This window comes from Pseudonaja textilis, chromosome 1, assembly GCF_049901715.1.
Source record: "Pseudonaja textilis isolate UNSWEBS1 chromosome 1, rPseTex1.2, whole genome shotgun sequence".
NCBI classification, from domain to species: Eukaryota; Metazoa; Chordata; class Lepidosauria; order Squamata; family Elapidae; genus Pseudonaja; species Pseudonaja textilis.
This window is the reverse complement of record NC_141990.1, coordinates 189,639,777-189,664,673: the sequence shown is the minus strand read 5'-3', so window position 1 is coordinate 189,664,673 and position 24,897 is coordinate 189,639,777. Positions and strand designations below refer to the sequence as shown.

The 24,897-nt window shown below is 38.1% G+C and overlaps 1 protein-coding gene and 1 long non-coding RNA gene across 6 annotated transcripts in view; one reads left to right on the top strand and one right to left on the bottom strand.

The window, feature by feature from the left end:
* STK39 (serine/threonine kinase 39) overlaps window positions 1-24,897 on the bottom strand; it is a 138,902-nt gene that overhangs the window by 20,639 nt on the left and 93,366 nt on the right. For all 5 annotated transcript variants that reach the window (XM_026697107.2, XM_087920004.1, XM_087920006.1 and 2 more), the window contains 4 exons: window positions 22,016-22,138; window positions 21,893-21,922; window positions 21,092-21,154; window positions 16,743-16,810 (listed from right to left, as the gene is read on the bottom strand). In XM_026697107.2, the coding sequence (XP_026552892.1) occupies window positions 16,743-16,810; window positions 21,092-21,154; window positions 21,893-21,922; window positions 22,016-22,138 (284 nt within the window). The remainder of the gene's footprint in view (window positions 1-16,742; window positions 16,811-21,091; window positions 21,155-21,892; window positions 21,923-22,015; window positions 22,139-24,897) is intronic.
* Window positions 6,260-12,548, top strand: LOC148127975 (uncharacterized). Its single transcript, XR_015740759.1, has 2 exons — window positions 6,260-6,683; window positions 9,007-12,548. It is a non-coding gene; the product is annotated as an uncharacterized LOC148127975 (long non-coding RNA).

Genomic DNA, 24,897 nt, shown 5'->3' with positions numbered 1-24,897 from the left:
TTATTTTATTGGCACTTCCAACAAATACATATGTAATAAATATGTTGTGTATTTATATGACACAAAGTGCATTGAAGGGCTAACATACACAGATTAGTATGGGGGCTGTATGCTTGTAGGCCCCACGGGCAAGTCAGGCCCATGCGTTAAGACAGCCCTGGTGGCCAACTGTACTTGTGGGCAAGATGCCTATTCTTGTCATCTCCCAGTGCTCAAAACCCACCAAGGACTGCTATCTTGGAATATCCACATGGAGAACAACTATTCAAGGCACATGTGGGCAATCTCATGCCCTCTCCGTGTCCAGAGAAGTTCCAAAGAACTGGTCTATTCATTCACCCTTCAATCTTTATCCATGGTCCTCAACTCTGTTTTTCACAGAGCTGTCTTCAGTCCACCATTTCTTCCTCTGGAAGTCTACTAAATCTACAAACTGAAGAATCCTCTTAAAGATCATCTATGGTATATAGTGTTTAAGCTCCCCTCTGGGCAGAATCCTAGGGGTTTTAGAATAGAACCTTTTCAGAGAAGCAAAAACTGATTATTGTTCAAAATTAAACACACATTTTTGCTGAGAAATGATGAACATTTTAGTTGGGTCCCAAAATAGAGTATTTCCCCTCTATTTTAATCCAATAAATGTAACAACAGCAACAAGCATTTCTCTACTTCATAATTTCCCAACCTGATCAACTGTAAGATGTGTGGATTTCAATTCCCAGAATTTCCTAGACAGCATGCCGATCAGTGTCATCAACCAGGTGACAGTTGTCGCTGTTTCACCAGGAAACATCATCCAGCCTTTAGCCACCACTGCCAGCAAAATGCTCTCTTTTGAGACCATCGCTACCAAGACATCCAGCACCAGCACTCAGCCATATCACTGCCAAAAACCAGCGAAGAGTGAGCTTCATCAACAACCCCAACGCCACCACTGATCACTCAATGAAGCAAACAACATGCATGGCTCTCCCCCATGGGTTCTAGGACAATTCAATGCAATCCTGAACATGATCAAAACTTAGGTGTTTGGCAACCAGAATGTATTTACAATGGTTGCAGCATCTTGTGGTCATGTAATTGCAACCTTTCCAGCTGGTTTTTAACAAAGACAACGGCTGAAGTTGGTTTCATTTAATAAACCGTGTGATTCTCATAATTATGGTGATTCACTTAATGACCATACCAAAAGGACATAAAATTGGATGCAATTCACTTAATGACAGCTTGCTTAGCAACAGACATCCCAGTTCTAAATAATGGTCATAGGTTGAGAACTACTTGTATTGCTTTATCCTGATATTAAAGGACTCTAAGCTGCCACAAAAATCTCTGGATAGGTTAGAGCTTACAATTATTTCACAAGATAAAAAGGCCCCAGGCAAATCATCACTAAGGAACCTCCTGTTAGAACTATAAAAAGCCAGTGGCTGGATTATTTCAGGCTGCAATTTGCTAATACTGGTAGTTTCTTCTCATCACCTGACTGCTGTAGGGCAGTCTTTTGCTGTCTTATAAGCATAATAAGCTCAAACTAGACAGAGATTTTCCATGTTATGAAAGTGCAGAAGTGTAACGCATATAGTAAAAATGATCTTTTCCATTAAAAAGAATATTTCATCTCCCTCCCATAACAAGAAAGTAGTTTTTATTTAATGCAGACTGCACATAAAATTAATTTACATTTGATTTTCCAATTCCAAGACAATTTGCTGTATGGAACTATAATAAAATCCAGGATGGATGCATTCAAATATTACCAGATATTGTGCATGACAGAACTATTAACTCATAAAGCTCTCCTTTGGAAGGTAATTCTCAAAGCAGAATATCCCAGTAATTAAACTTCATGTACTGAAGCATATTTTGGATTATGTGGTTTACCTTTTCAAATTAGAGTACTGAACAAAGTTATCCACACGCACCTTCCAGAGTTGGTAAAATGAAAAATATTCTCTAACACGAATGTTCCAATGTCACAGAAAATTGAAATTCAAGATACATGTTGAGTTACAGGAAATAAATCGTGCTTCATATATACCTTGCATAGAAATACATTCTAAAATGGAAAATAAAAGCATTTTTAAATATTAATATATTATATTACAGCTAGACCCATCACTCTATTTCAGCCATTTTAATTTTTTGAAAGTCCACAAGTCTCAAAATTGTCATGGTTGGAGAACCATTTTAAAGGTATTTCATGAAAACTTTTCTTTGCACTGTTTTCATACATTTTCTTTTGTTCTTTAAACTTCTCAGTTTTCCCTTATCAGCTCCATCCAACCACAATTGTCATGGTGTTTGTTAGGAATGATAGTCACCTAACAGTTGGGTTGGCAATATATAAACCAGGATAGTCATTTAATACTGTTGTATCTTTAAGAGAATGTTGTAATTGTGATTGGCTGAGGTTCCTCCAATGGCCATATGATGGAGCCAGAAACCCGGTTTGTTCCTTTTTGCATTTCCTTTGCTTCCCTTTTGCCTGATCATCATTCTGCTTGAATTGCTGTGAGTCTTGCAACTGTTCATAAACTCTGTTTACTGAACTTTGTTTATGATACTGGTAAAGAAAAGGACTTCGTTTTTGGATTATCCCTGGACTGATTGTTTTGAATACTAACTGCTTTAACTGTGTATGATTTGGACTGTTTGTTGGACTTTATTTACCCGTTTACTGGAAGTAAAATTTACATTTTACTATTCAGTGTATCTGTGTGCTGGTTGTGTGTTATTCATCATCACTCTCACTATATTTCCCTGAGTACACTAATTCTCCTAACGGGGAATACCTCAGCAGTGTTTTTCTTCTTCTCATTTCATTTTCTCTTTCTTCATAATTTGTGCTGAGATTTGACTCTCATTCATTCTCTCTAAATGACCAAGCCCTGTTTGTATTGATCGCTCATGTTTGGTTTCCATCTACATTCATTCAGCACTTGTTCTTTTTTGACCATCTTTCCTTTACCACAGAAACAACTCTCACTTTTGTATCACAAAGAAGGAAGAAACATACTCTTACATACAGTCTTGTTTGCTTCTTCTGACAAGCATTCCTGCTTTGCAACCTCAGTTAAGGTACTGGGCTTGTTGACTGGAAGGTCAGCAGTTTGAGACCCAAGTACCTACCGTGTGACGGGGTGACCTCCCATTTCTGCCCCTGCTCCTGCCAATCTAGCAGTTTGAAAGCGTACAAATGCGAGTACATAAATAGGTACCACATTGGTGGGAAGATAACAAGGTTCTGTACACTTCAGCGTAAGATCACGCTGACCACATGACCATGGAATGCAATGTTGGCTCTCTTGGTTAAGAAACCACCCCCTAGGGACGGATCTAACTGGCCAAGGGAAAACTTTACCTTTAGTTTTTTTAGTCACCATCTTTTTACCAGCATTTGCGCATCTTTAAATTTCTCAGTTTTCCCATCCTTATCAATGTTCTACCATAGTCACAAATTCATCTACTTGCTCTAGTTATACATTTATGTATAACTTCCAATCACTAATTCCCCCCCCCCCCCCGTCACAATTACTTTGGTTTTTGATATGTTAATGTGCAGGCTTATACTGTACACCTTGCACTGTATAATCTATCAAGGATTCCTTGCAGTTGGTTATATAGGCATATTTATAATTTTAAACCATCTTTATATTTAGTTCATACATAGCAATAATTTTCCTTCATCTAATTTCTACCTCTTATCTCTAACCACTCATAAAATCTATTCCATGTTGATAATATTCTATATCTTCTTTGTCCTTTATTTTTAATGTCAATTTGTCCATCTCTGCACAGTCCAATATTTTCTGAATTACATCCTCATCTGATGGAGTGTTCTCATTTTTCCAGTATTGTGCAAATACAATCCTCACTGCTGTCAATACATAGAAAACTAGGTATATAGTCTCTTTATCATAGCCCTCTGGCATTATACTCAACAAAAATATTTCTGGTTTCAGATCTATATATTGCTTGATCATCTTTTCCAACCATGTATGTATTTTCATCCAATATTTTCTTTCTTTCATACAAGTCTACCACATATATTAATAAGTACTTGGAGTCTGATTACACTTCCAACACTTGGCAGACATATTGCTAAACATTTTTCCTAGTCTTGCCGGTGACAAATGCCACCTATAAAACGTTTTATAGAGATTTTCCTTGTATGCAGTAGCCATTGTCAGTTTATAGTTCCTATCCCCAAATTTTTGCCATTTATCTAATTCCATAGTATAGTCAAAGTTTTTTGCCCATACAATCATTGTTTCTTTGACCAACAGAATTACAAATAAGCTAATGTAAAGAGAAATTTAGTTAAAACTATTCTGTTACACCATTACTATTGTTACTAGTATATATGTTACTATTTTTGTTCTTCCTTTTCTTTTCTGTAAATGATATGCCCTGATAATACTATAATGATTATTATTATTCTTTGCAAATCATTCCATTTTTCACCCAACAATACATCATCTGCATTCAAAAGCACATATATAATGGTCTTCAATCAACACACCTCTAGTATCTCCATAAGCATTCTTTATATATGAATTCCGAAGCACATTAAATCACCAGAGACATCACACATCCCCCTCTTAACTCTGCTCAATGCTGAAACTCTTGCTAAATGCTCCATTTATTCTCACACATGCTTCTTACCTTATTACATTCAGCAACTAACCTTCAACTCCATAATCATGCAAAACAGTCCATAATTCAAACCTCTTCACTTTAGCATATGCTTTTTTGCGGTCTGTTGTCAAGAAAATGCTGAGAACCACTGAGCTACTGGAAAGTGAAAATCTGGCATGTAAATTTCATGCCCAGCACAAAGTTATGATGTGCTTTTTATTTTTTGTTCATTGTCACCGGTTCTGTTGTTTCTTTCAATCAGAATTCTGCCAAACACCTTTTAGGTATACTTAACAAATTAAAATTCAGTTTAGTACTTTTGCCATCTTTCCTCTTTATGAATAATAATGGCAGTCTTCCAAACTTCAGGCACATACGTAGTCTTCACAGACAGGTTTGACAAATTATAAGACCAGTGCTTAAGCAAAATATACCCATTATGATTTCTCCAGTTGCCTACACCTGCAATGCAACCTTACATTATTTTTTGTTTTTTCCTTGCACACTAACATTTTTTCAATCTTGAACATGTCACAATATTCCCGTACAAATCTCTAAAATACTCCTTCCAGCAGGCCCTCAATTCATTTTCATCTCAAATAATTTCATCCCATTTATTTTAATTCCTTTCATCTGCTGGAGGCTCCTTAAAGAATTACCTGAAAAAATATCATTAAATCAGCAATTCTGAAAACTTCATGAAAACTACTTTAGACTTTTCTCTTGGGCACAGGCTGCCATCCTTCTTCTGAAGAAGAGGGAAGAGGAATGGATAAAATGCTAATCTTATAAACCAAATACCGGGAAGTAAGATCCACTTACCTTAATGAGACTACCTCTGAGTATATACGCATAGATGTGATGTAAACAATTTTAATCGATGCACTAAATTAATATGGGCACTTCTCTGGATAGTGAAGAAGTTATTTATGAAATAAACTTCTGACAGGGATTGCAGCAAAGTGCAATTCAATTAAGCCAACGTTACTTAATTTATAGGAGAGTTACAATGATATTTGGCTCAGCGGTCTCAGCACTCACCCAAAGAAGAGATCAATATTTATTGCATCATAAAAAAGTACATCACTGAATCCACATCTTCCAAAATATGGCAATTATCGGTCTGATCACTTCAGAATCCACTTGAGCCATGGGGGGATAGAGGGCGGAATAAAAACTTTTTAAAATAATGATTTTAAAGAAAGTATTTGTAATGATGTGAGGGACTAGGGACAGAAGCAGTCACTATAATTTTTCTATCTGGTCCAAAGAAGTATTGGTGATTGAAAACATGGCATTCCCACTCCCAGCAACCTAGAATTGCCCACCTAGGAATGCAATGTCCCAATGGAGCCCACATAGGTACAATCTATTGTATTAGTCACACTGTGTAGCTACTTAGCAAATTTTCTGCAGAAAACTTAACAGCATAAAACAGGGCACGGACACTGAATTTTATCAGTATACTCCCATTCAGTGTTTTAGCAGGTAACATCTGGTTGATCTTTCTCAGCTAAACAGGTTGAGACTGATTAGTATGTGGACAGGAGACCACCATGAAATCCCATGGATGGAGGCTAGCCTGGGAATCCAGAAATAATATCTTGGAAGATTCAATGGGAGATTATTTCTCTGTTATTGACAAAAAAGAAACAAAAACCCTGCATGGATGTATTTGAAGTCAATCAACAGTCTTGTCCAGGCCTGGCTCAGAGACTTTACCACAGTATACTACGTTTATCATTTCTTTCCCTGCTGAGAGATCTAATCTCTATTCAGGCTGTCTAATCCCAGTCTATTCAGAGGTGGACAGACTTGGTCTCATAGCCTTCAGTGCATAGGAGCAAAGACAGAAGCACCAGATCTTGTCTAACCAAATGAACTTTGGAATCATATTTTAGGGTAGAATAACAACAACCAAGAACAACTTCAAATATTATTTCTTCTAAGCTTTTAAAATGCACATCCAATAAAGGCTGTTTCTTCTTTTTCAGAATTTGGAAAAATTAATGTGAATAGGAAAATAAAGTAGCACAACTTGGGTAAATACTTACATTTTAAATAGCACTGAATAATGAGATATAATATTGTTTGACATCATTTCTGGTAACTTCACTACGTCAGGAGAAGTGAGGCAGACAGCTATAAGCCTTTCATTTGTAAGGCCTTGCGTTAACGCTGGAAAACCACCCCAATTTATAACCAGGGGTGAGATTCGGCTGGTTTTGGCTGACCGGATGTTAAATTTACATCCTGTAACTACCGAACCGGTAGTTGAACCGACCGGCTGATCCCATCCCACCCCGCCCCTCCCAGGAATCTCCACACAGCCCATTTTGGATGCAGGTAAGTGCGGGGTCCACAGAGCCTCTGGGAGAGCAAAAAACAGCCCTCCCAGAAGTTCCAGAAACAGGCCTGTTTCTGACTTCCTCAGGGCCTCCGGAGCTCGGAGGAGGCCGTTTTCACCCTCCCAGAGGCTTGAGGGAAGCCTCTGGACTCTGGGGAAGGTGAAAAATGGCCCTCCCAGAATTTCCGGTAGGCCACGCCCACCATGGCCATGCCCACCCAGCAACCGGGCAAGAACCAGTTGTTGGGATTTTTGAATCCCATCCGTTTATAACTCTTTGGTGCTAAGCAAAACTTTTTTTTCCCCAGAGTTTCTACAATTTTATTTTCAGCTTGTTTGTAAAAGCTTGATGTACATTGAAATATGGAATTCATATATAGGTAGTCCTTAATTTACAACAATTGGGGCTGGAACTTTAGTCATAAGTCATTGCGGTAGTAAGTTGAGGTACTGACATGACCGGGCCTAATTTCTGACCATTTTTAAAATGATTGTTAAATAAATCACATGGCTATTAAACAAATCTATTCTGCTGAATGAGTGTTCTTTTCTGGAAACTGCAAAAAGTCCCATCAGAAATTATGGTCATGTGATGGGACATTGCAACTAGTTATAAATACAAGCTAGTTATCAAGTACCAGAAATGTAGTCATGTGATTAGGGAAGGATGTTGGTGTGACATTTTACAACAGTCAAAGTGCTTTACTAAGGCCAACATAACTTCAAACAGTCCTTAAATGACTAGATATAAATTGAGAACTACTTGTTTTCAGTTTTCCAGTCTTGGTTATTTTTATTTTATTTTAGTTTTATTTTGTCTTTCCTTCAAAACATTTCTACAAAGTTCTACCTTTTTAATTACGTAACCTGAAGAAAATTGTGCCTATTAATAAATAATTTAAATTAAAAATAAATAAAAATAAAAATAATGAAATTAACAACAACAAAAAAAACTAGCTCTTGGTAATCATTCAGAAATGGGGAAAATCAAGTAACCTATCTTGAAAATGAAAAATCAAAAAGGCCACTTATTGACTGATTTGCAACAATGACTAACTGAACGTGTATAATCTGTTAAGATTTGAATTATTATTTTTGCAACGAAGGGGCAAGGAAGAAAACATTCAGATTATCTGGCTGATCTCCTTGGAGTTGTTTTATTCATAAAGTAAATGTCCAGATTTTCTTTACTCCTATCAAACCTCCAGACTTTTCTGTCCTTACAGAAAAGTCCTTGAAAACCATCTATCAGAGTGCTTGCAAGGATGAACCACTCTCTCCACATCTGGTCATCCACTATGTCCTTTGAATTCCTAGAAAGCAGAGCTTTCTCTAATAAGATATCAGAGGCCAAAGACCCAGCTTGAAAACCTGCAAGCTGATCTAGGCAACTGCATTCCCTACATGTCTTCTTTTCAAAGGATCATTTCCATTGCACATAAATGAGAGCGACCATGGCTAAAATTACTACTAATTTATTGGTTTGGATATTACATGGGAGTGGGGGTGCGGAGATGGAAATTTAAGAAGATAGGATTTGATCCTAGCATCTATCTGATTCAACTTGGATGACTTGGGCACATCCTTAATCCAGGGTAAGACTTTGCATTCGTTAACGTGGTCCTACAGGCAAGTCCTTGGGATTAAATCTCTGAATTTCAAAATGATATACAGCTCAGCAAAAACCCTGGAGATCAGACTATAAATGCAGCTGCTGAAAACAGTAGTAAGGAAATGTAGATGTATTCTACTATAATCTTTTGTCATACAAATTTAAAGCATTTGTGGTTGGCAGTGCCTGAAAAACTCTCCAAAAGCTTGCAAGAGTACATACAGATGGGCTTGGGACAAAGGCACAAAGACACAATTCACTGGAAACACTGCCTTTACAGAATATGAACACGTTCAGTCACCATTTAATCTGTCAGGTCCTCGAACAGACAGTTGTTCCGGAATAGAAGTCCTTGAAGAAACACACAATGTGACATATTTTAAGATTCACTTTTTTCCACTTCCAGGAACAGAAACTTGTCTAGTTACAGTTTAATAAAGGAATGGATTCGTTGTCCTCATAACTTGCAACTACGGCCTCACCACAAGCAGAAAGGAACACAGCAGTTGATGAACACTATCAAATTATACACAAAGCCACAGTCTTTCCCTAAGAATTAGTTCTAAATTTCTGTGTGGAAACAGCATCTACCATTTGAATTGTTATTATGCGAGGACTCTTTAAGGAACAGCAGTTGGGGAAAGGTGGCATCCTCTGCACACACAGAATTCACCAATTAAAATGAAAACTTCTATTTGCAGTAGCTATGAATCTCTTCTTGTTAACCATCTCACACAGCTGGAAGCTTTTCTTGTACAGCCAGGACTGAATCTGTCAACAATGACAGACACAGCACCTCCGACCTGAGGCAAATTTCTCCAGTATGAAGTTTTTCTAAGCCACTAATGTGAAGGTACAGGTTTACAACTTGCAGATCTGGCGGAGGAAATGAGGATGAAAAGGAGCTGGATATATTTTAATTTAAATGCACAGATAAAAATGTTTCTCATCTCCCTCACAAACAAAAATGGCGAATCCTTTTGCCTTCTCCTACACAGCATGAAACAATGTCTCTGGGTTGCCACCAAAGTGATCATCAGCCTCCAGCGTCTTCTATTCTGATTGCTGCTCGATATAGATACAGCTTGCTTTAGCTAGGCCATTGGGACGGCCTTCACCCCACCAGGTGACCCAGCTGGGAATATGCAGTGTTGGTATACAATCCCATTATTCTTTGCTCATCCCTCCAAGTAACATCCCCACACACCACAATGAGGCAATGTAGCAAGATCTGAGGGGGCACAGGGGCTTAGGGCATGCCATTTTTTTTTTTACATTCACAATCCTCTTGATTCAAGATGCCTTGCACATTCCTATTTATCTTTGTAAAGTTAAGCAAGTCTAACATTACATGCTAGCATTACATCACAACACTCTATTTCATAGATCAGTGGTGTGTCTACTAGACTAACATCACCGACACTCTTTTCCTATAAAATACATTACTTTATACACCAACTGGCTACATTTATCTGGAACAAAGATACAAATTCCCCCTTTTTGCCAAAGCACATTTGATTCAGAGAAGGCTTTCATCCTGGAAATTTATATTCTTGATTCCCCCTCCTAGTCAGAGATTCCTGTCTATCACATTTTATGTTGTTCTAAAGATTCTCCAACTCTTAGAAGCAGATCTGGGAAAGAGAACAATAATAACTTCATCAGGAAGGTACACTGACCTTCTACCAATGGAAGATTCTCCATGAAATTAGTGTTTTACTTACATGTTACAATCCGAGGTATATTAAGTAGATTCTGGATTTATCGTTGGTTAACAAGCTTAAAATTATAGGTCAGTGGTGGCTAACCTTTTGGGGCTCCTGTGCCAAAAATGTGCCAGCACCCACAATATTACTCATACTGCCTAACTAAGGTTGTTTCTGCTTTTAAAACACTTCATACAAGGGTTGCTAACTCTGCATTGTTAATGCCCTTTTTTTGGAAATTCTAGAAGCCTTTACAAAGTAAAGCCCCGAAAATAAAAATGATTGTCCCTCCATGGTTCCTGTAATAGAATAATATCAAAATTACTTCAATATTTATTCAATAAAACACCATACTTATTAAATCAACCAGCTATATTCCAGGAAATTATTTTCAGAATTGGATGCTTAGGACTATATTCGGAAAGTAGTCAATCTTCAATGCCATCATGATCTAATACTTCCATGACTCAATGAATTTTGAGTGGACTTGGGGGTCTTTGTAAAGACCAGTGGATTGTCTGGGATACTATCTAGTTCATTGCTATTTAGGTATCTCATTTGTTGCCAGTTTGAAGCGGACTCAATTATTAGCTTTATTCTGAAACCTTTTTGCTTCTTTTCTTGTGCCATTTGCTTCCATGTCAAGCATTTTGTTGCTTGAATTGCTTGGCTGATCGTTTTCCTTGATGGTTTGACTAGCTAGTCTTCATGTTTGCAGGGTTGATGTACAATTGGCTGCATTTTGTAAAACTGAAATGTTATGATGGATTTTTTTTATAGATAGAATCCTTGAGACTGACTATATTATCTGCTGTTCTTGCAGTTTTGAATGTAACAATTGCTCTTGCTTGAAAACAGTTAAAATAGGTAGTCAACCCTACTAATCACATTTATAGTGATGGATAGAGTTAAATATTGGATCAATAGAACAAAATGCATTTTCTGTTCCAATTGAGATAACATCCTCTAGGTTTTGGATAATTTATGAAGGCCAATTTATTAAGCTGAGATTTAGGATTCCTGGGTATATTAAACAACTTAGTAATGATTTTCTTATGTTTACAGCAGTTTGAAAAATCTTTCCAAGAAAATGGCAGAGTTAATCATATTGGATCTTCTGGTGCTAAAGGACACAACGGTTGTTTTACAACCATAGTTATTAGAGTTTAACAAGCAATTTAACAAGTAGCAAAGTCCACATTCTGGATAGTGGGGACTAGTTTGAAAGAGGGGTCAAAGAGACCATCTATATCACAGGTGTCAAACTTGTAGGCTGGGGGCCAGATGCGTCACATGCTCACCACGCCCACCCCTGGTTTAGTGAAGGGGGAAAAAGTCATGACATGTCACGTGATGACATGAGTTTGACCCTCCCCCCCCCACCCCCGGGATCTACATTAAATGAACAACCCTCCTTTCTCAACAGAGTGGGAGGGATGTAACAATATCTATCTCCTGTTTACAGCACAGTCCTTTCAGCAGTTCCAAAAAGATTCCACACCCCATTTGTGGTATTCAGGTGACCCTGAGGGCAAAGATAAACCTCCAAGTGGCCTCAACAACTCTCAGAAAGAGTGCTAATGACCAGTTGACTTCAAGGAACATAAATCCTTCTATTCCCCACCATTCACTCAGAACTGAAGAAGCTTCTTAAAGGAGAAGCAAAACACCTTCAAGGAAAAACAAAGAAAGTCCAGTTGTGTCTTGAAAAAAGCACCTTTGGGGCCTCAGTTGTAAGTGTTTTTAGTCCAGCTTTGTATGTTAGAGATTGCAAACTGAGTTATACAGAGTCTCTGCAAGTGAGAACTATTATATATAGTAATTTGTAACTCTATCTCTTAATTTAAATTAGCATATATTACAAAGCAATCGTTAATAATTCTCAAAATCTTTATAGACTTTAATCAATACTTCCTGCTGGTATCTTAGTATTTGCTGTAGTAAAGATGTTATCTTCGAAGGTCAGGAATTGACTGCCTTTGCTTTTTTCTAACTAAAATAGTTTTTAATCATTTCGTTTGATGTAAAATTGGCCAGAAGTATGTTTTAAAAAAGTATTTTCCAGCTGGGCTGTCGGGAGGTTCAACTTGTTACATATTAACAAGAAATCCTAAGATTACAGTGGCAACAGCCAGAATTTTAAACTATGACTATAAAAACAAGGCTCTTAATAACAAATCAATGAGTTAGGGTGTTATCTAATATTTATATAACATTTTAGTAATTAAACTGTTTTATCCAATGCCAAGTCTAGATTATATTTACATCTTGCTTTTGGGCCCTTTGGACATGAATAAAAAAATTGACCGATTCTGATTCTTGGGTGGGAATGACACCTACATGTAACTTTTTTAAAACCAGTAAGAGCAAAACGGGACTCCTTATGAGGGCCTTAGAGAGCCTGCCTGTGATGGCTACAAAAACTAGGTGACCATGAATTCTATTCCCACCTTAGACATAAAGCCAATTGGGTGTCTTTGGGCCAGTCCGTCTTTCTCAGTCCTAGAATGAAAACAATGGCAAACCACTTCTGAAAATAGCAGTCCTCCATGACTGATAGTGGTAGATTAAACCAACGGAACAGCTTGCCCTCGGAAATTGTGGGAGCGCCATCACTTGAAACTTTCAAGAAGAGATTGGACTCCCATCTGTCAGAAATGGTGTAGGGTCTCCTGCTTGGGCAGGAGGTTGGACTAGATGACCTACAAGGTCCCTTCCAACTCTAATTATCTGTTATCTGCTTGTAGAAATTACAAAGCCTTACTCAATTGTGCTAAGATTCCATAATGCTGGCTTGGACATTAAGTCCTACTAATTTTAAAAATGTCAAAGTGTCATTTTTATCAGGTCACCCCCAATTTGCTAAAAGGAGAAACATCAGAGTATACACCCCAGATTCCAAGATTTTCTAACAACCTGTAGCATCTATAGATCATGATGATACCAATAGCAATAGCACTTAGACTTATATACCACTTTACAGTGCTTTACAGCCCTCGCTAAGCAGTTTACAGAGTCAGCATATTTCCCCCAATAATTTTCCTCATTTTACCCACCTCGGAAGGATGGAAGGCTGAGTCAACCTTGAGCCTGGTGGGATTTGAACTGCCAAATTGCAGGCAATCAGCAGGAGTAGCCTGCAGTACTGCACTCTAAGCACTGCGCCACAAGGCTCATGATGATGATGATGATGATGGAGATGAAGATGCTTACTCAATACTAAACTCCTTGACTATTCTGAGACAATTATATTAAAGCTTTAGACGCTCAGAAAACACTTTCCCTTCTTTAGAATGGAAGAGAGGGGAATAAAAAATTAGTCACTTACCATTCTTTCAACATTTATTTCAAGGCCACTATCATGAGTTCACTTTTTGGTGGACAGTGATTTATTGACAGAGCATCGCAAAAGTCTTTTTTTAAAAAAACCCTAACATTATTATGTTCTGATTTAGGCTCTATTTTGTTCAGGAAACCTTGATAAAAATGAAGTACTATACCTGAGAAAAAAAGAGGGGGAAGCTTTGTGGAGAATGCCCTGAAAATAACTCCTTAGATATTTGTTTAGCAAGTTTAATGAAATCTGAAAGAAGCAGTATACATACATAAAATACATTTCTAACATAAGAATGATTACTTATCACTCTAAATACTTTTGTTTGTTCTTATGACAGAGGAGTACAATGTGTATTATTGCAAGGCTAAGCAGCTGTCAAAAATTGGATTCCAGGATTTGAATTTGAATAATAATGCCTTGGCTTAATAAATATTAGGATTAAGATTCTCTGAAAGTAAGAACAAATCTGGGAAACTGTAATTATAATCAATGGGTAAAATTAGAAGAGAGGGAGAATAATTTTTCTCTATCCATAGATAATTTTCCATAATTTTATATACCTTGTATCGTGCTTCTTCTCATTTTATCTAGATGGTTGCCAAAAGCCAATAGTACCATGATGGTACTTAATCCTTCATGTTCTCCACATCACCTCCATAAACATTATCCTGCTGGATCATGCTAAATAGTCCCATTATCCTGGATCACACTGGACAGATTCAAGAAGTTCATAAAGCAGAACTTACAGTAGATAACTTTCTTATTCTTTGCTCCACAGAAACTGACATTTCAAACATGTTGATTATGGGAATTGATACAGGTAAACAACGTAAAAATTAAGGCCAGGATACATATAATGAGGTGGCACTTTTCTCAGGGCAGAAGATATGATAGAAGTAAAGGCAATACTGAAATTACTATGGTTATTTCCCATTGTTCTTAGACTCCACTTATGTTTGTGGCAAGTATATTGATTATTGAGACTTTAACAAGAACCACTGAAACCAAATGCCCAACTCTTTGAACAGCAAGATAGACTATGCAATTTCAACACTGCCTAGAATTATTTCTTGTTAACATGCAGGAAACTAGCACAAATAAAAGTCCTTTCTTTGCATTTGGGATATAAATTTCACTGGAGAAGAATTATTACTCATCTTTGGTTTTAGAAGAAGAATGGATATATAGTTGCACATGCCCACAATAGCAACGAACAGAATTCTATAATAAAACTAAATCAGTTTCCAGCACTGCTTAGAATTTTACTATAGAGGGAGACTCTCTCAGTAACCCTATGCATAAATTATTCAGCTATTCTTAAAATACGACACCTTTGTGTTATTTATACTCTCCTTTTTTCAGGAATCTCACTTTTCCAAACTATTCAATTCAACCTTGGTATTTGATTACCTAGATTACCTATACCTTTTTATCCTTACAAAACCATCAGTGCTTCAACCATAACCACATACCAATTTATAATGAATTTTTATTTAAAATTCTCAACTTTCTTTCTTTTTTTTTAAGGAACTCATTCACTTCACCCAACCATGACTCTCTGAGTCTTCTCTTCCTTCTAACCTTTTTCATTTTATGTTTGTTATGAGATTTGATCCCTATTAGTTCTCTATGTCCAAACCAATCAACATATCCTTTTGTTGTAATCACTGATATTTTACATTGAAGTCCACGATCATTTAGTACCTACTTATCCTTTATCCGTTTTCTTCTTCTTTTACCACACAGACACTACTTTACGCATTCCATTTAACTTACATTTCTCCTGATACACCCAACATCCCCTTGCCTAAAACCAAAGGGACAGAAGCTTACTCTTATCAAAACCAATGTTGCGGGCCTTGAGCTGGAAGGGGCTTTTTTGCCTCCTAGTCTTCTAACTTATGAGTAGATGCCTGACAAAAAGGAGGAGTAAAACGAACAAAAAATTGCAATCCGTTTTATCTTTTTGTACTTTCATATTTTTTCTCATCATTATCAAATGAAAGATTTCCACACATATTTTGTGGTGAAACACACAGAGCTTTGGCTGCTATAAAAGGCATAACCCATTCTTCCTTTCATCGATTGCATAACAAATATGAAATAAAGTTTACATAATGGAAAAGAAAGCCTTTGTCTTAGCATGTTCTGATAGGCTTGGCTCATAGACCTTATATAGGACTACACTGAAAATGAACGATGGAGAAATATGTAAACATTTTTTAAAAATGAGAGGCAATGGCCAGTTCTTCCCTCAATGAAGCCAATACTACTGCGTAGCTCCAACAATGCATCACTTTGCAGGCAGCCAGGAGGGGCATAGAACTAATAAATAGATGGTTAGGTTAACATTCCCCAGAGACACTGGGAGAAATACCTCTCCTTTACAATGAATAAAGATACAAATCAGATTTGAAGAGGTTTTAATTTTCCAAGTTATTTTAGGTAGATTAGAAGAAAAGAGAAACTAAACTACGAATACATCAAAAATATTCTAAAACTAAGAAAATCAATTAGCTGCCCTTAAAACTTGGTTAGGAATTACTCATTTTCTTAAAATGGAAATCAACTCCAGTCTCCTTCCAAACAACTGACATCTGGTAATCATATTTACATCATTTTAAAAATGGTAAAGTGCTTGAAAAATGTTATCAGTTATTCTTCTCATAACCTTTTCTCACTGTTGACCAAACCTGCCCAATAAAAATGTTTTCAACAAGCAATTTGTAATGTAATCATGGTTATTTCTGTTACAGGTTGACTGCTATAGAGTAAAAGAAGCTCCTTAAAATCTCTGTAATCCTGACATGGAAGGAAAGATGAAGGAAAAAACCCGAAATATTTAATGAAGAATGCTTTTAGTCTAAAGATCTTTCCATTTTCATTATTTCATTCTTCCATTTTTAATTTTTTAAAGCAATTAAGAGAGAGAGCAATTAGTCATGAGAATACCATACATGTTGGTTATACTAGGAGGCTGACCAACCATATTAACATTTCTCTTGTTAATATTATGAGAATTTAATGAGAACTATGCATGAACAGATTTGACTAGGGCAAAAAATAAAAGGAAATGAAGATAGAGATTATTCCTCTTACCTTAGTCGTAAAACAAGATTCACAGCACATGGAACAGAGCTATATTCATTTGTAATAGCAGAATGTGCCTTAATGAAAAAGAAAGAGGGAATACATCTTTTTAAATTGCCATATTAAAAACCGGGATGGATTCAATTCTTTAAGGTAATAATTATCCAGTTTAACTTTGAGGTCATCACTAATCTGAAATTGCAAGTCAGATATTAAAATTGGCACGGATTACAGTAAGGTGGCAAAAGGAAAAACCGATATAAGTCTATTCCCCTGATTAATCTAATGAATGTATGGTATTAAAACAAAAGCCCTTAAAATTTTAAACACTTTCCCAGCTTAATATGTTGGGGTACTACAAACAAATTTCTTGTTTATTTAACAGAGCAGTACATTTTATGAGAATCCCAGCAGTGATTATTGTTTGCATTTTTATTGCATAAAATAAAAGATTAAATAGCTAGAAAGTAGCCATAGGCTTTAGTGACAATTAAAACATTCGCATACGATATAAACAAAATTTAGTGACACTGCTCACACATGACTTTCAGCAATAATGTGTTACACTACATCTTCCCTTCAAATCATGATGTGGAGAGTCAACTTTGCCTGATTACTTAGTAAAGAGCTTCCCCAACCAGTAGCCATATCAATGCTATTCCAAAGGTGTTTCTTCAAAAGGCAACTGGACTTGTTTTTCCTTGAAGATATCTCGTTTCTCATCCAAGAAGCTTCCTCAGTTCTGTGAGAACTGAATGAAAAGCGAAATGTCCTTCAAGGGAAAACGAAGCCCAGTTGCCTTTTGAAAAAGCACCTTTGAGGCAACTATGGCCTGGATGATGAGAATGTCCATAGACGTTATCAATGTTGGGGTTACCCATCACACTAAATCATAAAGGCTGGCATTTCTCTGGACTGAGCTGGTGTGCGATTTAGGGGTCCCTCCTGGACTCACAGCTCCTGCCCAAGGAGCAAATTGCAAACATAGCCAAGGAGGCCTTTACACAGATTCAAGCCAGCTGCACCTTTCCTGGATCAGGAGGCCTTGCTTACAGTCACTCATACCGTCACCTACAAATCAGAGGTGCAAGGGCTCCACATGGGGCTACCCTTGAAGACCACCTGGAAGCTTCCACTGCTCCAGAATGTGGCATTGCACGCAGCTTTTTGTGTTCTTATGTTTATCTATATGACACTTCTATTATGGAAGCTGCACGGCTTCCAGTTTTCTTCTGGGTGCAATTTAAGATCTGGTTATCACCTTTAAAGCCGTATATGAGACAGGACAAGGTTATTTGTGGGACTGGTTTTCCTTAAGGATGCCTACCTGCCCTACCAGAATACATAGGCTGGGCAGGCTTCCAGTCCCTTAACTTAAAATATTGCCACCTTATGGGAGCTAGGAAGTAGCAGCCCCAAATCAATGGAAAACTCTGGCCCCTGAAGGTTGGCAGGCCTCTACCTTCCTAGACTTTCAAAAAGTACTGAAGATCTGGCATTTCCTCCAAGCTCTGTGATAGGATGACAAAATGTATGGTGGAAGCTGGCTTTGGTTTTGTTTTTTAAATGTATATAGTTTATATACTTTTTATGTTGTTTTTAATTCTTGATTGGGAGCTGCCCAGAGTTTGCTATAAGATGGGAAGCCACATAAATGTTTAATGCAATGCAAAATACAAATATGCAGTGTGTGTGTGTGTGTGTGTATCTATTTCTATATATGTTTTCTTAAGTTTTCGTGGGTACTTACATGTATGGTGTTCAGCTTTGTTCGGGCATTTTCCCACATCATTATAGTTGTGCTTTTAAAGTTGTAGCAACATTTCGGCAGAATCTCATCTGCCATCATCAGGCTTCTGTACTGTGTTCGTCTGTGAGTCAGACTTTTACAGTTGTTTCAGTTTTAAATTTGGGGCTAGCCTACTGCTGTGCCAGAATGGTTTTTTTCTTCATCCTGATTGGTTGGGAGTCTTGGTCTGTGTTTATTGGTCTTGGAGTTTGCTGTGTTCTGCTTGATTGGTGTTTCTAATATCTTCTGTCTGTTTTGTGGCTTTTTTTGTCTTGGTTGGCTGGCAATATTGTGTTCCTTTATTGGAGTCTTTTAGTGCAGCTTGGCTCCGAGTAAATGGACAGCTATCATTTGTTAGGAAGCTAGATTTCATCTAGGTGCCTGGTTGGGATGTGTTTGAGCTGGAGGTATCAGGGGGGATCTGTTTGTGCCCAGGTGTTTGCCTGGCTTGTGGTGTGGAGAATTTTTTTGTTTGTGAGTGCAGGCTTCCAAATAATTGACAGCCTGATGGAACCATCTCTTCTATTGATACTTTCAGGTCTTTTTTCAATCTCTATGGCTTCTCTGATAATTCTGTGGCTGGGGTTTTCTATAGTGGCTAGGCTTTTGGTGCCATTGAAGTTGATGCTATGACCTGTGGCTTTCATGTGTTGGACTAGTGAGGAAGTGTGTTCCAGCTTTTTTACTGCATTTTTGTGTTCATTCAGGCGGGTACTTATTCTTCTATTGGTCTGTCCAATGTATGTGGCCGGGCATGATGCACAGGGGACTTCGTATATGCCTTGGTTTTCCAGGTCAATTTTATCTTTGGGGTTCCTTAGGATGGCTGGTATTTTTCTGTCTGTTTTGAAGGCAGTCTTGATGTGATGCCTGTGTAGTATCTTACTGATTTTGTCTGTAGTACCTCTTATGTAGGGCAGGACAGCTGTTCCATAGATCTGTTCATCTTCTAGGTCTCCATTATGTCTCAGTGTGGTGTTTTTTTTCCCCCCTCAGTGTGTTTTTGTGGATCAAGCCGGTGATTTTGCTTTTCTGGAAGCCGTTGGCTGTCAGTACTTTAGTCAGGGTGCATAGTTCAGTCTTTATGTGTGTCTTGTCTGCCAGGCGTTTGGTTCTGGCGATTAGTGTTTTAGCCACAGAGTTTATCTGTGCTGGGTGGTGGTGGGATTGGGCCTTGAGGTAGCAGTTGGTGTGTGTTTTCTTCTGGTATACGGTGTGTCCTAGTGTGCCATCTGTTTTTTGTAGATTAGTACATCTAGGAATGGTAGTTGTTTGTTTGTTTCCGTTTCCATGGTGAACTTGATTTTGGGGTGTGTGCTGTTTAGGTGTGTTAGGAAATTGTTTAGGTTTTCTTTTCCATGGGGCCAAATCACAAATGTGTCATCCATGTATCTTAACCATAGTTTGGGTTTGTGGGTGGTGTTAGGCAGGGCTCTGGATTCGAATTCTTCCATGAACAGGTTTGCAATGACGGGTGACAGTGGTGATCCCATAGGGGTTCCTTCAATTTGCTTTTATCTTTGTCCTTTGTATATGAAATATGTGTTGGTTAAGCAGTGTTGTGTTAGTTCCATGAGGTGTTTAGCTGGTTGGTATTTATTTTTGATGATTTCAAGAGCTTCTTTTATCAGGACTTAAGTGAATAGTGAAACCACGTCGAAACTTATAAGCAGATCTTCTTGCTCCACATGTAGATCTTTGATCATTTCCAAGAAGTGGTATGAGTTTTGTACATGTGAAGCTGCTGTTTCAGCATGGGGCTGTAGCTGTTTTGCTAAGTGTCTAGCTAGGTTTTGTAGTGGTGCTCCTCTGGAGCTGACTATGGGTCTGAGAGGTATGCCTTCTTTGTGTTACCTCTCAGACCCAAATTTAAAACAGAAACGGCTGTGAAAGTCTGACTCACAGATGAACACAATACAGAAGCCTAATGATGGCAGATGAGATTCTGCCGAAACATTGCTACAACTTTAAAAGCACAACTATAATGGGGAAAATACCCGAACAAAGCTGAATACCGTACATGATTTAACCATTACCACTGGTCGTCAATGATTCGGGGCTGAGCACTGTATGAACCAGATCACTGTGGCCTGTTGAACAAGCCATGAGTAAATAGACACATAATATGAGAGCCCAGCTAATCTTGAAATCAGTTTGTGAATGTGTAATGAATGACAAAGAAGCTATTACAAGCACTACTTTAGTCTAAGTCTGTATCTACTAGAGCACACAATTTGAGAGCAAATGAACTCAGGGGTCCCAAACCTGTGGGCCATGATGGGTTTGCAACCGGGATGCATAATTGGCCAATGAACGCGTACACACACATCCTCACTTACATCAGCAGCAGACGAGCATGCCCGCATGTGCTCCATTTAAGTGAGTGGCAGGCACATGCGCACACCGCCCGCACAAATGGAGCTGCGCATACACGCGCCTGCTTTCTGGCCACTTGCATGGAACCAACCGTTGACCCTCCCCCCACCAGTCCACAAAGCCAGACATGTTGGGGAACTTTGAACTAACCAACAAAGCTATGCATAATATCTCATGTTAATAGTAACAATACCTGAGAACCTTTTATAGACAGGTTCTGTATTTGGTCAGGGATATTGCTGGAATACACGGAAATCTGTTAAGAAGAGTTTAAGTCTTTAGAAGATGGCACAAAATATGTTACTTAATACATCTACAATGAAAAATAGTAAAAACCAGGAATAAAAAAATAGCAAGCAGGATTTCAAACAAGATTTGATGCTGTATTTCCATTAAATAAAGCCTGTTAATCCTGTATAATAAATTTGTGAGAATAGAAGTCTTATGTGTCACTGAAATTCTGTCTGCCCTCAAACCCTCCTCTGCAGATTAAGTGAGCACAGAAAGAAAAGGGGAAGGAAACATTAAGTCTTTATTCATTTGTCATTATACTTCAAATTGACTCAAGAGCACAAATTCTCTGGACAAAGTACTAAATTACAAAGAACATTAATAAATTCTGAATAGCAAAAAATCCAACTGCTAAATATTGGATTTATAATTCAAGTTTAACAACAGACTATACACTTACACATATGGAGTTATTTAAAAGTAGCATACAAAAACTAATGCATGCAATCTTATTAAAAACTAATACTGTCACATTATGCATCAATGAATTGTGCCTCAGATTCTAGTTATTATGGAAAAGCAGTACGGGTTTTTAAAAACCGAAATCTACAACTTGCTGAAAATACAAAAAAGATGCTGAACTTCAAATGGTAAAATATTACTGAAAATTACCATTCTAATATTCACATTCTCATGTAAATACAGAGAAAAATTCAATAAACACACACTCCAACTCACAAGGGGAAAGAAATTAACCATTTACCTCTGCATCTTCTTCTTTTACTCTTCGTGACTACAAGGCAAGCATAATAATTAATTAGTTACCAGCTGAGTAACAAAATAATGAATGTTTACTTGAGGTGCCATGCAGTTTCCCAAAAATTACCTTTTCTTGGGAAAAAGCGGCCTTGCCTTCTTCACTCTTCTCATCCATTTCATCATCACTCCATTCCCAGTCCCCATCTTCTGTCTTATGGAGATGGCCACTAGAACCCGGTACTCTCCTAACCTAACAAAAGGACAAAGGCAACATTGAAAAGAGGCATGAAAGTGTGATGAGTAAGTCACTGGTCTAGGATTGGGAAGGCCAAGCTTAAAAATCTCACTTAACTATGGACCTCACTGGATGACCTGTGGCCAGTATCTCCATTCAAGCAATGAGACCATGGGCTAGGGTTTCTTTCTTTATCTGAGCTGTCTTTGTTGTTGCTTTGATAGCCCCACCAAGAGTCAGCTACTTGTATTTATGTGTTAATAGTTACAGTGTATTGGATTGCTCTTATCCTCAAAGATCTAAGAGACTTAATAATAATTATTGAAGTCAGAATAAAGACTACTTGCTGAAGTGGAATTTCACACCATTTTCTCCATCCAATGCCTTAATTTAAAAAGCAAGCTACAAAAAATTATTAGATTTTAGATAAAGGTAAAGGAGGCAGTGCTCATCTCTGCATATATTTGCTAGTCACACATACGTGCTAGTTGTTTCCAGCTCTAGGGGGCGGTACTCATCTCTGTTACAAAGCCAAAGAGCCAGCGCTGTTCGAAGACGTCTCTGTGGTCATGTGGCTGGCATGACTGAAGGCGCACGGAACACTGTTACCTTCCCACCAAAGTAGTCCCTATTTTTCTACTTGCATTTTTATATTCTTTTGAACTGCTAGGTTGGCAGAAGCTGAGACGAGTAACGGGAGCTCACTCCATTACATGGTGCTAGGGATTCGAACTGCTGAATTGACATGACAATCTTTCTGATCGACAAACTCAGCATCTTAGCCACTGAGCCACCACGTCCCTATCAGGCTTATCAGCAATTTAAGGGGAACCTACTTATTAAACTGATTACAAGAGTGGCAAAGGCAAAATTGAAAATAACTTATTTCCTGGACGTGGGAGAGGATGCTCCCACCACACAGTATTGGTTTGTCTCTTACATTATCTAATGAGGATTTTGTCTACAGATGAGAATCACCAATGGCCACAATTTTCCAAGCATTCTCTTATTCAATTTGCTTTCATTAAGCTAGAACACCGAAAGATGAGAAAGAAAGAGGAGTGCCAAGGAATATTTTCTCTGCCTTTGAAGGAAGGGCCTTACTAAGATGAAGCTTGGGCGAAGGGTTGGACTAGATGACCTACAAGGACCCTTCCAACTCTGATTATCTGTATCTGAAGCTGTCAATACTTGCTTTTCTAACACAGGCTAATGGGGTTAAGATCACAGAGTTGTTAGGAACCAGGCTAATGTGGCTTTTTAATGACACCACTTTGTGAATGTGTGAGTAAGGTGGGTCAATGTTTTCAATTGTCAAACTGTTGGATATCACATAAGAACTAACAGTAGCCAGTAACACAGCCCAAGCCTCTAAATCAGCGACTAATGTGGATGGTTTTATAATCACAAAAACAGGGAAGATGCATTTTCTGAAATGACCTCCAACTTTACCCCCCAACTACTCTTTCCTACTTAGACTGAAGTACACACTTACAAACTCTCAGCTTGTCTCTGCTGTCTCCCACATCCAGCAGAAGCAAGCTAGGGCTAAATATGTACTTATGAGAACAGAAAACAGTTCACTGCCAGTGAAAGAATAATGGTCGTTGGGGAAAAAGGTGAAAACTCTCACACAACTATATAATGCTACTGGATCTTAGCCTCTATCTTGAGGGGAAATTCTGGGGAAAAAAAGAAAAATGTCAGAAAAAAAAGAAGAACATTTTAATTCCTCCTACTTTTTAAATCTTTCTACTCTAACCCCTTGGTTCCAATGATCAGCTGGCTCCAAAATGGTTTGCTCCAATGAGCATGTGGGCCCGCCCACCTGCCCCTGTTCTTTCCTGTGCTTTATCTCTTTGTGTTAGAGCACAGCTGATTCGCGCGGCAGAGCAGTTTTTGCCGTGCTTCAGCTGTTTTCTTCAGCTGCAGTTGAAGGTAAGTATTAGCTTTTTTAAACAAAGAGCACGCATTTGGTGCGCGCGCGCAAAGGGCACACTCGCTGAACTGGTTGTTATACCGGTTGAATCGCACCCCTGGAATAGGGTCTCGAGTGAATTGAAATTATCTTGGAAACCAGGCTTCCCCCAGTTCCACACAGGCCCTTTCTCATGTTAAGTTTAATCTATGAGGCATTTTCCACAACTCAGTGTGCCTGCTGGTTTCCAGATATACAAAACAAAAATGGAAGCCAAAATGTTGCAAGCTATTCAGTTAACGTGAGAGATGGTAGTGAAGCTAATTGCACCCTTGTTTGCACCCAGACTATATTGCTCCTTTAGACGCTCTTACCCACAGAGGAAATCTTTCTGTATGGTTTAAATGTTTCAGTCTACTCAAGTTGTTAAATTCATCCTCAATAACTTTATACCACGGGAAAATTCACCAGGAAAATAACATACTGTTAAGACTGTGTCCTGTGCCTGACTGCCTCAGTCATATTTCATATATTCCTCCCCTCCCTGCCCCCTTTGCAGAATTTCTGAGGGCATAAATTGCTTGGACAAGCTCTCTCTTCTTAAACTACTCTTTCCTTTGCTGCACTTGCTGCACTTCTTTTAAAGGTGCTAACCACAAGTTAACTCAGCTCTGCAACCTTTGATTAGTTAATCAATGCCCAGGGCCAGTTGTGCTATCGAGACATTGGCACAATCCTAATTGGTCCCACCCTAAAAGCTTCTTCTTGTATCCTAAGCAGGAAGCAGGCTACACTTGCTGAGAACAAGATGTTCGTTTTAAGGTACAGGTAGTCCTTGACTTACGACCACAACTAA